Source organism: Nilaparvata lugens, chromosome 14 (assembly GCF_014356525.2).
Source record: "Nilaparvata lugens isolate BPH chromosome 14, ASM1435652v1, whole genome shotgun sequence".
Lineage (NCBI taxonomy): Eukaryota > Metazoa > Arthropoda > Insecta > Hemiptera > Delphacidae > Nilaparvata > Nilaparvata lugens.
This window is the reverse complement of record NC_052517.1, coordinates 20,956,423-20,971,097: the sequence shown is the minus strand read 5'-3', so window position 1 is coordinate 20,971,097 and position 14,675 is coordinate 20,956,423. Positions and strand designations below refer to the sequence as shown.

Genomic DNA, 14,675 nt, shown 5'->3' with positions numbered 1-14,675 from the left:
CTAATAATAGACAGTGTATAGGGTGTCTATGTTGCAAATGTGAGTGTTAACTGAAGCCGATAGTCCTAGTAGTTGTTTTTGGTGAAGCTATGTGACGCTGGTAGTCTCTCATACTGTGCCCTTCTTACACTCTCACACTCCCAACAACACACTAATAATAGACAGTGTATAGGGTGTCTATGTTGCAAATGTGAGTGTTAACTGAAGCCGATAGTCCTAGTAGTTGTTTTTGGTGAAGCTATGTGACGCTGGTAGTCTCTCATACTGTGCCCTTCTTACACTCTTACACTCCCAACAACACACTAATAATAGACAGCAGTCGACAGTAATCGGAGAAGAAATTTGGAACATAACGGTCTTTCACCATGGGATATCTTTGTATACTATTTTTTCTCTATGGTTAGATTCACGTTGAAACTGTGAGCATTGGTCACACCTTGGCAGTATGTCTCACTGTAGCTTCATCTCTATCTTTTTGTCCTTGTAATATTGATCAGCTGTTCTCACAATGTTTAATCAGCTGTTGATCTTTTTCAAGTGTACTCAGCTGTTTCTGAAGATTGTGTAATTGCTGGTATTTTCAATATTAAACAGCTGTTTCTTACAATATTTAATCAGCTGTTGATCTTTTTCAAGTGTACTCAGCTGTTTCTGAAGATTGTGTAATTGCTGGTATTTTCAATATTAAACAGCTGTTTCTTACAATATTTAATCAGCTGTTGATCTTTTTCAAGTGTACTCAGCTGTTTCTGAAGATTGTGTAATTGCTGGTATTTTCAACATTAAACAGCTGTTTCTTACAATATTTAATCAGCTGTTGATCTTTTTTAAGTGTTCTCAGCTGTTTTTGAAGATTGTCTAATAGCTGGTATTCTTTCAATATTAAACAGCTGTTTCAAGTCAATTTTAGTGCGCCTAAACTAAACTCAAATTTAATTAAACTAGAAAATTTCATACATTTAATAGAAAATTATTCCATTTGACAATTACTGCCTCAGGTAGATAAGCTACAATTTTTTAGGCTTAAGATTGATTGTTGAAATTTATTTTAGAGGATGTATGTGTGTGAATGTATTTTGTATGTATGTTGTGCCTAGCGTAATATAATAATACATTTACTAACTGAATTATTGTGTTGAAACGTTTTCTTAGATTGAATTTTGGTTTTTGACAAAGTTTTGAGACTAGAAAGAATTGTGCTTCATGCTAACTAATAGGGGTGTTCACATGGAAACGAAAGAATGAGTTACATACTATTAAATGGGAGGGTTCACATGAGAGCTAAGCGATGGCTGATTTGTTTCTAAATGTTTTTTTGAGTTTTAGAGAATGATAGTTTTGTCCCCAGATTTATTCAAATTTTGATTCAAAGTCTTCCAACCCTGAATTGTAATAGAATCTTGAAGACCTAAAAGTTGACAACCTTAGTTAACCTTAAATGCTGATAAAAAATCACTGCTGCAACTTTTTTATCGCTTTATATATTACTAGCAGGTAACCCGTGCTCCGCAAGGGTTTGATTGAAAACTTGACCTACTGAAATCTTGAAGAATTCAAAATAGGTCTATAACCATTCTTGGTAGATTGAGAATCTATATGCAAAATTTAAAGGTAATCAGTTGAGTAGTTGAGACGTGATGATGCGTCATTTGTGAATTTCCTATCCCCTACATGTATAACTCACTTCCGTATCAAATCCCCCAACAAACGTGGTACAAACAAGTCACTTTCCTATCAATTCTCTCACCAAACGTGATACAAGCAACTCACTTCCGTATCAAATCCCTCAACATAACTTGATACAAACAACTCACTTCCGTATCAAATTTCTCACCAAACTTGACACAAACAGCTCACTTCCGTATCAAATCCCCCAACAAACGTGATACAAACAACTAACTTCCGTATCAAATCCCCCAACAAACTTGATACAAACAACTCACTTCCGTATCGAATCCCTCAACATAACTTGATACAAACAACTCACTTCCGTATCAAATTTCTCACCAAACTTGACACAAATAACTCACTTCCGTATCAAATCCCCCAACAAACGTGATACAAACAACTAACTTCCGTATCAAATCCCTCAACATAACTTGATACAAACAACTCACTTCCGTATCAAATCCCCCAACAAACGTGATACAAACAACTAACTTCCGTATCAAATCCCCCAACAAACTTGATACAAACAATTCACTTCCGTATCAAATCCCCCAACAAACTTGATACAAACAACCCACTTCCGTATCAAATCCTCCACCAAACTTGATACAAACAACTCACTTCCGTATCAAATGCCCCAACAAACTTGATACAAACAACTCACTCCCGTATCAAATCCATTATAGTTTACACAACACTAACCCAAACATTGCTTGCATTTCGACATAAATATTATAAAGTTATGTGATAATAACATGAGGTTTTCCATTAATCCAATATTAATATGTGTATAGTAGGATTTCACTTTAAACTGTAAGCAACTTTACATTATTTAAATGGGAAGTATTGAAGTTATGCCATGGTTTGTAGAATTCATTCAAAGTTTGGAAGTTTTGTATCAAATTATGGTGTTGTGTATCAAGTTGAGATGATACTGTATCTTATTATTGTGTTGATACTGTATCATTTTGATTTGATTAAATTTTCTCCCTGGAGACTCTTTAAAGAGTATAGGAAATCGTCAAGGACTATTTGTCAAAAAAATAAAGGAATACATATAAACATATATTATATACATCACATTCCACAATGTACTGTACATTGCAATTTAATCCTCCCAAAAGCCTCATTCTCCATCCATAAATTCTTGAATACTGTAGTAAACCCCGTTTGCTAAATATTTTCTCAATAGCTTTTTGAAAATATCCTTATTCTCATTTCTCTCAAAGCTGACGGAAGTTTCTCATAAATTTCATACATATAAGAAGGCTATTTTCATACTGAGCTGTCCTGTGGTATTGTGCAGAAAATTTCTCTTATTTCTAGTGTCATAATTATGTATGTCACAGTTTCTTATACATTTTTTATCTCTTATATACATGATCACTTCGAAAATGTACAGTGCAGGCACAGTTAGTAGTCCTAGATCTTTAAAATACTCTCTGCAGGACTCCAATGGCTTAAGACCTTTAATCGCTCTCACAGCTCTCTTTTGCATTCTAAAGATTCTATCTAAATTTTTTTTTGCAGTATAGTTATTTATGGTGGTATGTCATGGTTATATTGCAAATGTGACTATTAACTGAAGCCGATAGTCCTAGTAGTGTTTTTGGTGAAGCTATGTGACGCTGGTAGTCTCTCATACTGTGCCCTTCTTACACTCCCAACAACACACTAATAATAGACCGTAGTCGACAGTAATCGCAGAAGAAAATAATTATGTGGAATATAAACGACCTGGGATATATTCTTATGTTATCTTTTCTCTATGGTATCACCACAAATGATACAGTATCACCACAAATGATACAGTATCACCACAAATGATACAGTATCACCACATAGGTAGAAAGGGAAGCCTGAGATTTTATTATTTATACGGAATACTAATAGCTTGGAGTGTTTCTCACTTCATGTAGGCGCAAATGATAGTGTGGTGTTGAATGAATGTTTTTTGTTAAGTTAATATAATATATTAATACAAAATATAATTGTTGTTTGATTACAAAAAAAAAAAACTGCAATCTATAACTTATTGAACAAATTTAGGTTTAGAAGATAAATTGAGAGAAAATTATTATTTAAAATTTATAAGATTTATGTCTATTGTATGTGTGTGTACGTATGTATGTATGTATGTATGTATGTATATCAGGCTAATTTTTTACTGCTGCAAAATATATTAGCTGAACGAAAAACATTGTGCAAAATAATTAGAATCAAATAATGATATTGTTTATCCATAAACGTGCCTGTTTTTATATACATATTATATACAAAAAATTGAATTTAGACGATAATATATACATAAATAAAATAAGGAGTGTAATAGTGAGTGTTTTATTGTTTCATCATCATCAGTAATTATGGATAAAATTCTGTTTAAATTGTTCTAAATAGGAAGAGAAATAATAGTCTAGCAATTTTTCTCTATTTTGATCAAATTTAATTATTATTTATTGTAAAATTCACTTCAAAATGTGAGCCTTGTTTGTATGAGTAGCTAATTATACAAAGGCTAAGTGCCAATTGCACAAAAGCCAGTTAAATTTTGATCGTGATTAATTCCACGAGAACCAATCAGAGAAGCCGACTCATAAAAAAGGTTTTCTCTGATTGGTTCACGGTTAAAATTTAACCAGCTTCTCTGCAACCGGCACCAACAGTTTAAAGTGGATTTTAATATAGTTACATCATCATTTCTCAGGTTATAAAATTTTGTTTTTGTTTTTTAAAATTTGCTTCATGTTTTTTAGAGTTGCATTTGTAAATTTCAGTTTAAATTTTCACAATTTATTATTAGTTGTTGATTAAATAATTTGTAAGTTATGATTAAAATCTGAAACTGGACGTATATTGATCGGATAGTTGAATTGATTAATATTAGTTATTAATAAATTGTAAAATTTGAATCGTCTCTTGAAATTTGTTGTGTAAAACTTTTGTGATGAGAAGTGATCAATTAAATTTCGAGATTTGAAAATCTGTGTTCTTAATTCTTCCAATCTATTCATCTATTTCTATATATTTACATATAGAATTGTAATAGCATCGGTTATGTTATATTTTCTCTATGGTAAGGGTAAGGGTGGCTGACACAATTTGCCGACCAGCTATGGTGACCTAATAATAATATTACCGAAATAATGTGGGTGGCTATAGTGAGGTCCACGTTATAATGGCAGTATTTGATTAACATTGGTGTTGCTATCCTTGTCTATCATTCAACAAATCAGATAGTGCTATCCTTTTCTAGCTAACGTTGCCATATCGTTTTATAGAAATTTAGACATATAATTAATTAAAAAATATCTAATCTCTTTCTAAGCTTTTCTTGCAATGTTTATATGTTGCGCATTTACGCGAAACGCAGTAATAGATTTTCAGGAAATTTGGTTCCTTTTTTAATTGCGCGTCGATGTATATACAAGGTTTTTGTAAATTTTGCATTTCAAGGATAATATAAAAGGAAAAAGGAGCCTCCAATATTAGAGTAAAAATCAGACTATAGAATTATTCATCATAAATTAGCTGACAAGTGATTACACAGATGTGTGGAGAAGCCAGTCTATTGCTGTATTTACATAAGGTCTATAGGTTCAATCAGGTACTTGTGGATGAGAATACTGCGTGAGGTCTACTGTTCACAGAACTACTAGTAAAAAAGTGAGTGAGCGAGTGAGTATGTGAAAAATCAAAATATCGTATCCCCAAAATTTATAAGATGACATATAGCCAGCTGTGAAATATGGACACGATCATAATATTGTGTTCTGTTTATCAATAAATAAAAATAATGAGCGAAGCTCGGTGCCCCGATATTATATTGTAATCTACATAAATAAAGTACTATCAAAAACGACTCTACAAAATGAATGAGCAACGGCCAACAGTTTATGTGTATGATTTTAGTTTATGTCTTACATAGCTATGGGTAGAGTTATGTGTGGACTCTGCAACCGGGCATCAATCTATCAATCTTTTCTCTCTGTTGCAACTCATACATCATCTGTTGCAAGTGAGCTTCCTCTATACAATTCACCCTTCACTTGTTGCAAGTGAGCTTCCTCGATGCAACTCACACATCACCTGTTGCTTCGGTCAGTCAGTTTGTTGCTCTCTCTTCCCTTCAGTCAGTGTCAAGTGCGCTTAGCGTTCGGACGCTTTGAGGTTAGGTTGTGTGGTTGTTGCGTAATAATTGTGCGTTGTAGCGCGCACAAAATGGTACGTTGGCGCACAAACGACGTGCAAAATGGCGTCGTACGCGTGGACGCCAAACAGCTGTCGAGTCTGATACGCCAGGAGCCAATTTCCAAATATTATCACATCGAGCAACCGCCGTTTGCTGTGTAAGTATACACTTATAGTGAGGTCCACGTTATAATGGCAGGGGAGAAAGATGGAAGAACTGTGTTGCCGAGTCTCTGCCTAGCCACTGTCTACTATAGAGGATAGCTGATACCGGTATATCTGATGTAATATTGACTGATCATCCTTGTTTGAAATAATCAATTTATTATATTTTATTCGTGAAGAACATATGTTTTCAATATTGAATAATGAATAAATTAACATAATTGAGATTAAATATTTTTGTTATCTAAATTATATTCCTTAATTGTTGAAATAAGGCTTGCACACTAAATCACATTAAATGACAGTATTGCTGATAATTGACCGAGCGAAGTGAGGTCTAAGATTCAAGTCGACGGTTTTCATTTCTCTTAATGTTTAAATGTTTATATGTTGCGCATTTACGGCGAAACGCGGTAATAGATTTTCATGAAATTTGACAGGTATGTTCCTTTTTTAATTGCGCGTCGACGTATATACAAGGTTTTGGAAATTTTGCATTTCAAGGATAATATAAAAGGAAAAAGGAGCCTCCTTCATACGCCAATATTAGAGTAAAAATCAGACTATAGAATATTATTCATCATAAATCAGCTGACAAGTGATTACACAGATGTGTGGAGAAGCCAGTCTATTGCTGTATTTCCATAAGGTCTATAGTTTCAATCAGGTACTTGTGGATGAGAATACTATGTGAGGTCTACTGTTCACAGAACTACTAGTAACCATAATTATAATACAGGGTGATTCAAAAAAGAATTCCACAACTTTAAAAATCCGTATTCAATCAAGGAAAAATAATAGAAACTTGGGCTATAAATCAAAATGAAGAGTATTAAAATACGTTTTTCCCCACTAGAAAATAATTGACAAATGTTCAATGTGACCCCCTCCAGACACTCGAGTGATATCAATACGATACTCGAACTCGTTGCACACCCTCAGTAGCATATCGGGCGTAACAGTTTGTATAGCTGCTGTTATTTCTTGTTTGAGCTCCTCAATGTTAGCTGGTAGAGGCGGTCGAAACACGGATACACCTTATCTTTAACGTACCCCCATAGGAAAAATCGCAGGGGGTGAGGTCAGGGCTTCTTGGAGGCCAGTGATGAAGTGCTCTGTCTCGAGCTGCTTAGCAGCCGATCCATTGCCTCGGATAGTTTTCATTCAAATAGGCTGCACGGACAGATGAGTGCCAATGGGACTAAATAAGCAACTGAAAAAACTTCAGAGCTTCCTCAAATGATGACAGATAGTGCTTTTTCGCCACACTGCACAGAAAGCAGCTGTTTTCCAGTCCCTTCATAGATCTGAAAGACATTGTTTGCAGACGACTCTCGTCTGACGTCAGAACAGGTTTCTTTCCAGCCGCTAACATGGAACTAAGAAGGGTGATCAAAAAACTTTTCATTATTTGTGTTCATTATTCAATAATTAAAACATTTATAATAATATCATCTTATTGTCATTTGAAAGAAAAAAGTATAAACTCAACCTCCCACATAATTAAACATCATCTTTTAGGTTATTTAGACAAATCAGAATAAAAAATAAAAATACTTGAACAATTTCCTGATATTCAGATTACCTCAGATTTGCTGGAGCTATCACCTTCCACTTCTGCTTTCGGAAGTGCTTAGTAAACAACTATTCTCACATATATATATTGTTTATTTTTGTATGTGGCGAAAAATAGCGTTCGCACCACGGGCAAAAATGTTTTTCCTGCTCTCAATCTTTTCTAGTCCTCGGCCTGCGGCCTCGGACTTGAAAACCGATTTCGAGCCGGAAAAATCTCATTTTCTGCTCTAGGTGCGAAATATACTATACTCTCCGTTTATTCTTTGCAGAGTTATCAATTTTCAAAGTTGTCGTATTCTTTTTGGATCACGGTGTACTATAATTCACTATTATTCTATATTCATAGACATTATACATATCCCATATAATGCCCTATATGGAGGCCTGATCCAGAAGGGTAGGGAAACATATTTAGTAGGTAATATCATAGAGAAAACAATAGCGTAAGTAGATATGCCATGGTATAGGGCGTCTATGTCGCAACATTTACTGTTATCTCAAGCCGATAGTTCATATAATTCTTTCCCGTGAAGCTGTGTGACACTGGTAGTCTCTCATATTGTGCCTTCCATACACTCTTACCCCAACAAAACAGTTTAATTCGACAACAATTGACAGTAATCAGCTTGAGATAACAGTAAAAGTTGCGACATAAACGCCCTATACCATGGGATATCTACTTACGCTATTGTTTCTCTATGGTAATATTTGGGCGCATCGGTAGTGGTACAAGACCTACTACTTATAAAAGATTTTTGTTCTTGCCATCTATTTTGCCATTTTTTTTCATTTCCGTAAAAATATCAGGTTGCATTTTATTGTGATTCATAGAGAAAGGATAACGTAAGTTATCCTATTTGTTTGTCTCTGATTATACTTTATCAGATCTGTTTTCAAAGACCCCGAATAAAATTATAATTAAACTGTCTGATATTCCTACAAATGAAGCAGTCTGATATAACGATAATTTTACCTTTCAAGGTACCACTTTTTACCTTTTAAGGTACTTATTACCTTAACAAGATACTTTGTAACTTTTATTAGTAGCTTCCTAAACAGTACAAATTCACTTGAAACTGTGAACATTGGTTAAATGGGACTTGATGCTATTTATAAGGAATATGCTGACAGTATATAAAATAGAGTTTACTATAGTGAGGTCCACGTTATAATGGCAGTGGAAAAAGATAGGAGAACAACGTTGCCGAACCTCTGTCTTGTCAATGACTTCTATAGACGGTAGCTGATACAGGTTTATTGATGTAATATTAACTGTTCATTCTAGTTTAAAATTATGAATTATATTTTATTAATCAATAAATTATATCTTTCAATAGCTTCATAATGAATAATGACACATTTTGTTAAAAAATTATCAATTCTACATTGTTAAAAGACTGTCTGGCAACAGAGCAAAGCGAGAAAGAGATATCGCTATCTGCTTTGTTGAATGATAGACAAGGGTAGCAATACCATTGGTAATCAAACACTGCCATTATAACGTGGGCCTCACTATATAGATATTAAATAACTGATAAGGACTGATAATTATGGCGCAATGATAGGCTGGCCTCTCTTATCAAGATTGTGCTGAAAAACTCACGACTCAATAAATAAAATTGATAATTTTAAATTATCAATTGTGCCTTCCATACACTCTTACCCCAACAAAACAGTTTATATTCGACAACAATTGACAGTATCAGCTTGGATAACAGTAAAAGTTGCGACATAAACGCCCTATACCATGGGATATCTACTTACCCTATTGTTTCTCTATGGTAATATTTGGCGCATCTGTAGTAGTACAAGACCTACTACTATAATAGATTTTTGTTCTTGCCATCTATTTTGCCATTTTTTTTCATTTCCGTAAAAATATCAGGTTGCATTTTATTGTGATTCATAGAGAAAGGATAACGTAAGTTATCCTATTTGTTTGTCTCTGATTATACTTTATCAGATCTGTTTTCAAAGACCCCGAATAAAATTATAATTAAACTGTCTGATATTCCTACAAATGAAGCAGTCTGATATAACGATAATTTTACCTTTCAAGGTACCACTTTTTACCTTTTAAGGTACTTATTACCTTAACAAGATACTTTGTAACTTTTATTAGTAGCTTCCTAAACAGTAAGAATTCACTTGAAACTGTGAACATTGGTTAAATGGGACTTGATGCTATTTATAAGGAATATGCTGACAGTATATAAAATAGAGTTTACTATAGTGAGGTCCACGTTATAATGGCAGTGGAGAAAGATAGGAAAACAACGTTGCCGAACCTCTGTCTTGTCAATGACTTCTACAGACGGTAGCTGATACAGGTTTATTGATGTAATATTAACTGTTCATTCTAGTTTAAAATTATGAATTATATTTTATTAATCAATAAATTATATCTTTCAATAGCTTCATAATGAATAATGAAACATTTTGTTAAATAGTTATCAATTCTGCATTGTTAAAAGACGGTCTGGCAACAGAGCAAAGCGAGAAAGAGATATCGCTATCTGCTTTGTTGAATGATAGACAAGGATAGCAATACCATTGCTAATCAAACACTGCCATTATAACGTGGGCCTCACTATATAGATATTAAATAACTGATAAGGACTGATAATTATGGCGCAATGATAGGCTGGCCTCTCTTATCAAGATTGTGCTGAAAAACTCACGACTCAATAAATAAAATTGATAATTGGCTTCAATAATTTCAAATTCAGCGTGAAACCTTGATGCTAAAGTGAGGTCCACGTTATAATGGCAGTGGAGAAAGATAGGGGAACAGCTTTGCCGATTCTCTGCCTTGTCACTGCCTTCTATCAGAGAGAAGTTAGTACTTTTTCTCAAGTTAGCTTAGGTAAGTTATCTCTGCTTGTATAGAGGATAGCTGATACCGGCATATCTGATGTGATATCAACCGTTCATCCTTGTCTGAGATAATCAATTATATTTTATTAGTCAAGACAATATATTTTTCTATGATTGGACAATGAATTTTCATAATTCAGATTCAATATTTTATGGAATTGATTTATAACTGTATACTGTTGTAGTTCGATGTGGGAACAGTGCGGAGGTGGTAGAGGATAGAGCTATCTGCTTTGTGGAATGATAGACAGGGATAGCAACACCAATGTTAAATCAGGTGCTGACATTTTAACGTGGACCTCACTATAGAACAAGAACAACCACAATATGATACAGTATGAACAAAATATGATACAGTATCATCTCAACTTGATACAGAACACTATGATTTGATACATTCGCTATCTGCTTTGTGGAATGATAGACAAGGATATTAACACCAATGTTGATCAAACACTGCCATTATAACGTGGACCTCACTATAGAACAAGAACAACCACAACATGATACAGTATGAACAAAATATGATACAGTATCTTCTCAACTTGATACACAACACTATGATCTGATACATTCTCTATCTGCTTTGTGGAATGATAGACAAGGATAGCAACACCAATGTTAATCAAACACTGCCATTATAACGTGGACCTCACTATAGAACAAGAACAACCACAACATGATACAGTATCAACACAATATGATACAATATCATCTCAACTTGATACACAACACTATGATCTGATACATTCTCTATCTGCTTAGTGGAATGATAGACAAGGATTGCAACACCAATGTTAATCAAATACTGCAATTATAACGTGGACCTCACTATAGAACAAGAACAACCACAACATGATACAGTATCAACACATATGATACAGTATCATCTCAACTTGATACACAACACTATGATTTGATACATTCGCTATCTGCTTTGTGGAATGATAGACAAGGATAGCAACACCAATGTTAATCAAACACTGCCATTATAACGTGGACCTCACTATAGAACAAGAACAACCACAATATGATACAGTATGAACACAATATGATACAGTATCATCTCAACTTGATACACAAAAATATGATTTGAAACATTCGCTATAGTGAGCTTCATTTCAAACAGTCTGCCATCTATTCCTCATAAATTATACCTTTGCTCCCCACTCAATTAGTTTGCTAACAATTTAGAATGAATACTGCATCACTAGAGCGACCTCTGTTAATAGATAAAACAAACAGAGCAGAAATAACTACCGGAGACAATAATAAAAATTCCTGGAGAGAAAAAATTGTGAATTTCAAAATAGAAACGTCAGAAACGAGTTTTCCACTGCAGCCTACAACATAATTAATATTATGCAACAATTCTATTAGCTCAGTCTGTAAACTACTCAATATGATACAGTATCACCACAATATGATACAGTATCAACACACATGATACAGTATCATCTCAACTTGATACAGAACACCATAATTTGATACAAAACTTCCAAACTTTGAATGTATTCTACAAACCATGGCATAACTTTTCCGACTACTGTCTATGATTAGTGTGTTGTTGGGAGTGTAAGAGTGTAAGAAGGGCACAGTATGAGAGACTACCAGCGTCACATAGCTTCACCAAAAACAACTACTAGGACTATCGCTTCAGTTAACACTCACATTTGCAACATAGACACCCTATACACTGTCTATTATTAGTGGTTGTTGGGAGTGTAAGAGTGTAGAAGGGCACAGTATGAGAGACTACCAGCGTCACATAGCTTCACCAAAAACAACTACTAGGACTATCGGCTTCAGTTAACACTCACATTTGCAACATAGACACCCTATACACTGTCTATTATTAGTGTGTTGTTGGGAGTGTAAGAGTGTAAGAAGGGCACAGTATGAGAGACTACCAGCGTCACATAGCTTCACCAAAAACAACTACTAGGACTATCGGCTTCAGTTAACACTCACATTTGCACATAGACACCCTATACACTGTCTATTATTAGTGTGTTGTTGGGAGTGTAAGAGTGTAAGAAGGGCACAGTATGAGACTACCAGCGTCACATAGCTTCACCAAAAACACTACTAGGACTATCGGCTTCAGTTAACACTCACATTTGCAACATAGACACCCTATACACTGTCTATTATTAGTGTGTTGTTGGGAGTGTAAGAGTGTAAGAAGGGCACAGTATGAGAGACTACCAGCGTCACTAGCTTCACCAAAAACAACTACTAGGACTATCGGCTTCAGTTAACACTCACATTTGCAACATAGACACCCTATACACTGTCTATTATTAGTGTGTTGTTGGAGTGTAAGAGTGTAAGAAGGCACAGTATGAGAGACTACCAGCGTCACATAGCTTCACCAAAAACACTACTAGGACTATCGGCTTCAGTTAACATCACATTTGCAACATAGACACCCTATACACTGTCTATTATTAGTGTGTTGTTGGGAGTGTAAGAGTGTAAGAAGGGCACAGTATGAGAGACTACCAGCGTCACATAGCTTCACCAAAAACAACTACTAGGACTATCGGCTTCAGTTAACACTCACATTTGCAACATAGACACCCTATACACTGTCTATATTAGTGTGTTGTTGGGAGTGTAAGAGTGTAAGAAGGGCACAGTATGAGAGACTACCAGCGTCACATAGCTTCACCAAAAACAACTACTAGGACTATCGCTTCAGTTAACACTCACATTTGCAACATAGACACCCTATACACTGTCTATTATTAGTGTGTTGTTGGGAGTGTAAGAGTGTAAGAAGGGCACAGTATGAGAGACTACCAGCGTCACATAGCTTCACCAAAAACAACTACTAGGACTATCGGCTTCAGTTAACACTCACATTTGCAACATAGACACCCTATACACTGTCTATTATTAGTTTGTTGTTGGGAGGTAAGAGTGTAAGAAGGGCACAGTATGAGAGACTACCAGCGTCACATAGCTTCACCAAAAACAACTACTAGGACTATCGGCTTCAGTTAACACTCACATTTGCAACATAGACACCCTATACACTGTCTATTATTAGTGTGTTGTTGGGAGTGTAAGAGTGTAAGAAGGGCACAGTATGAGAGACTACCAGCGTCACATAGCTTCACCAAAAACAACTACTAGGACTATCGGCTTCAGTTAACACTCACATTTGCAACATAGACCCTATACACTGTCTATTATTAGTGTGTTGTTGGGAGTGTAAGAGTGTAAGAAGGGCACAGTATGAGAGACTACCAGCGTCACATAGCTTCACCAAAAACAACTACTAGGACTATCGGCTTCAGTTAACACTCACATTTGCAACATACGGTCCTTTACCATCGCATATCACCATAAATGATACAGTAACAACACAATATGATACAGTATCATCTCAACTTGATACACAACACCATAATTTGATACAAAACTTCCAAACTTTGAATGAATTCTACAAATCATGGCATATCTTCTTATGCTATATTTTCTCTATGGTGTTAGACCCACCGACATTATGCTAGTTCATTATGTTTCTCCATAGCCTACAAACGATTTGGCAACAGTGTGGAGCTGGGAAAGGATAGAGCTATCTGCTTTGTCGAATGACAGACAAGGATAGCAACACCAATGTTAATCAGGTGAAGACCTCACTATGGTCTTACCATAGAGAAAAGATTGCACAAGAAGATATGCCATTGTTTGTAGAATTCATTCAAAGGTTGGAAGTTTTGTATCAAATTATGGTGTTCTGTATCAAGTTGACATGATACTGTATCATATTGTAGTGATACTGTATTATGTGTGGTGATATGCCATGGTAAAGGACCGTTATGTTGCAAATGTGAGTGTTAACTGAAGCCGATAGTCCTAGTAGTGTTTTTGGTGAAGCTATGTGACGCTGGTAGTCTCTCATACTGTGCCCTTCTTACACTCTACACTCCCAACAACACACTAATAATAGACAGTGTATAGGGTGTCTATGTTGCAAATGTGATTGTTAACTGAAGCCGATAGTCCTAGTAGTTGTTTTTGGTGAAGCTATGTGACGCTGGTAGTCTCTCATACTGGCCCTTCTTACACTCTTACACTCCCAACAACACACTAATAATAGACAGTGTATAGGGTGTCTATGTTGCAAATGTGATGTTAACTGAAGCCGTAGTCCTAGTAGTTGTTTTTGGTGAAGCTATGTGACG

The 14,675-nt window shown here is 35.2% G+C and overlaps 1 protein-coding gene across 2 annotated transcripts in view; it reads left to right on the top strand.

Annotated features, from left to right (window-relative positions):
* Positions 1-5,801: 5,801 nt before the first annotated feature.
* LOC111062230 (serine/threonine-protein kinase Nek4) overlaps positions 5,802-14,675 on the top strand; it is a 29,607-nt gene continuing 20,733 nt past the window's right edge. Inside the window, exon 1 of one of the 2 annotated variants that reach the window (XM_039441058.1) lies at positions 5,802-6,017. In XM_039441058.1, coding sequence (XP_039296992.1) covers positions 5,890-6,017 — 128 coding nt within the window. In that variant the 5' untranslated portion in view covers positions 5,802-5,889. The remainder of the gene's footprint in view (positions 6,018-14,675) is intronic. The other variant, XM_039441059.1, reaches the window with a different exon arrangement.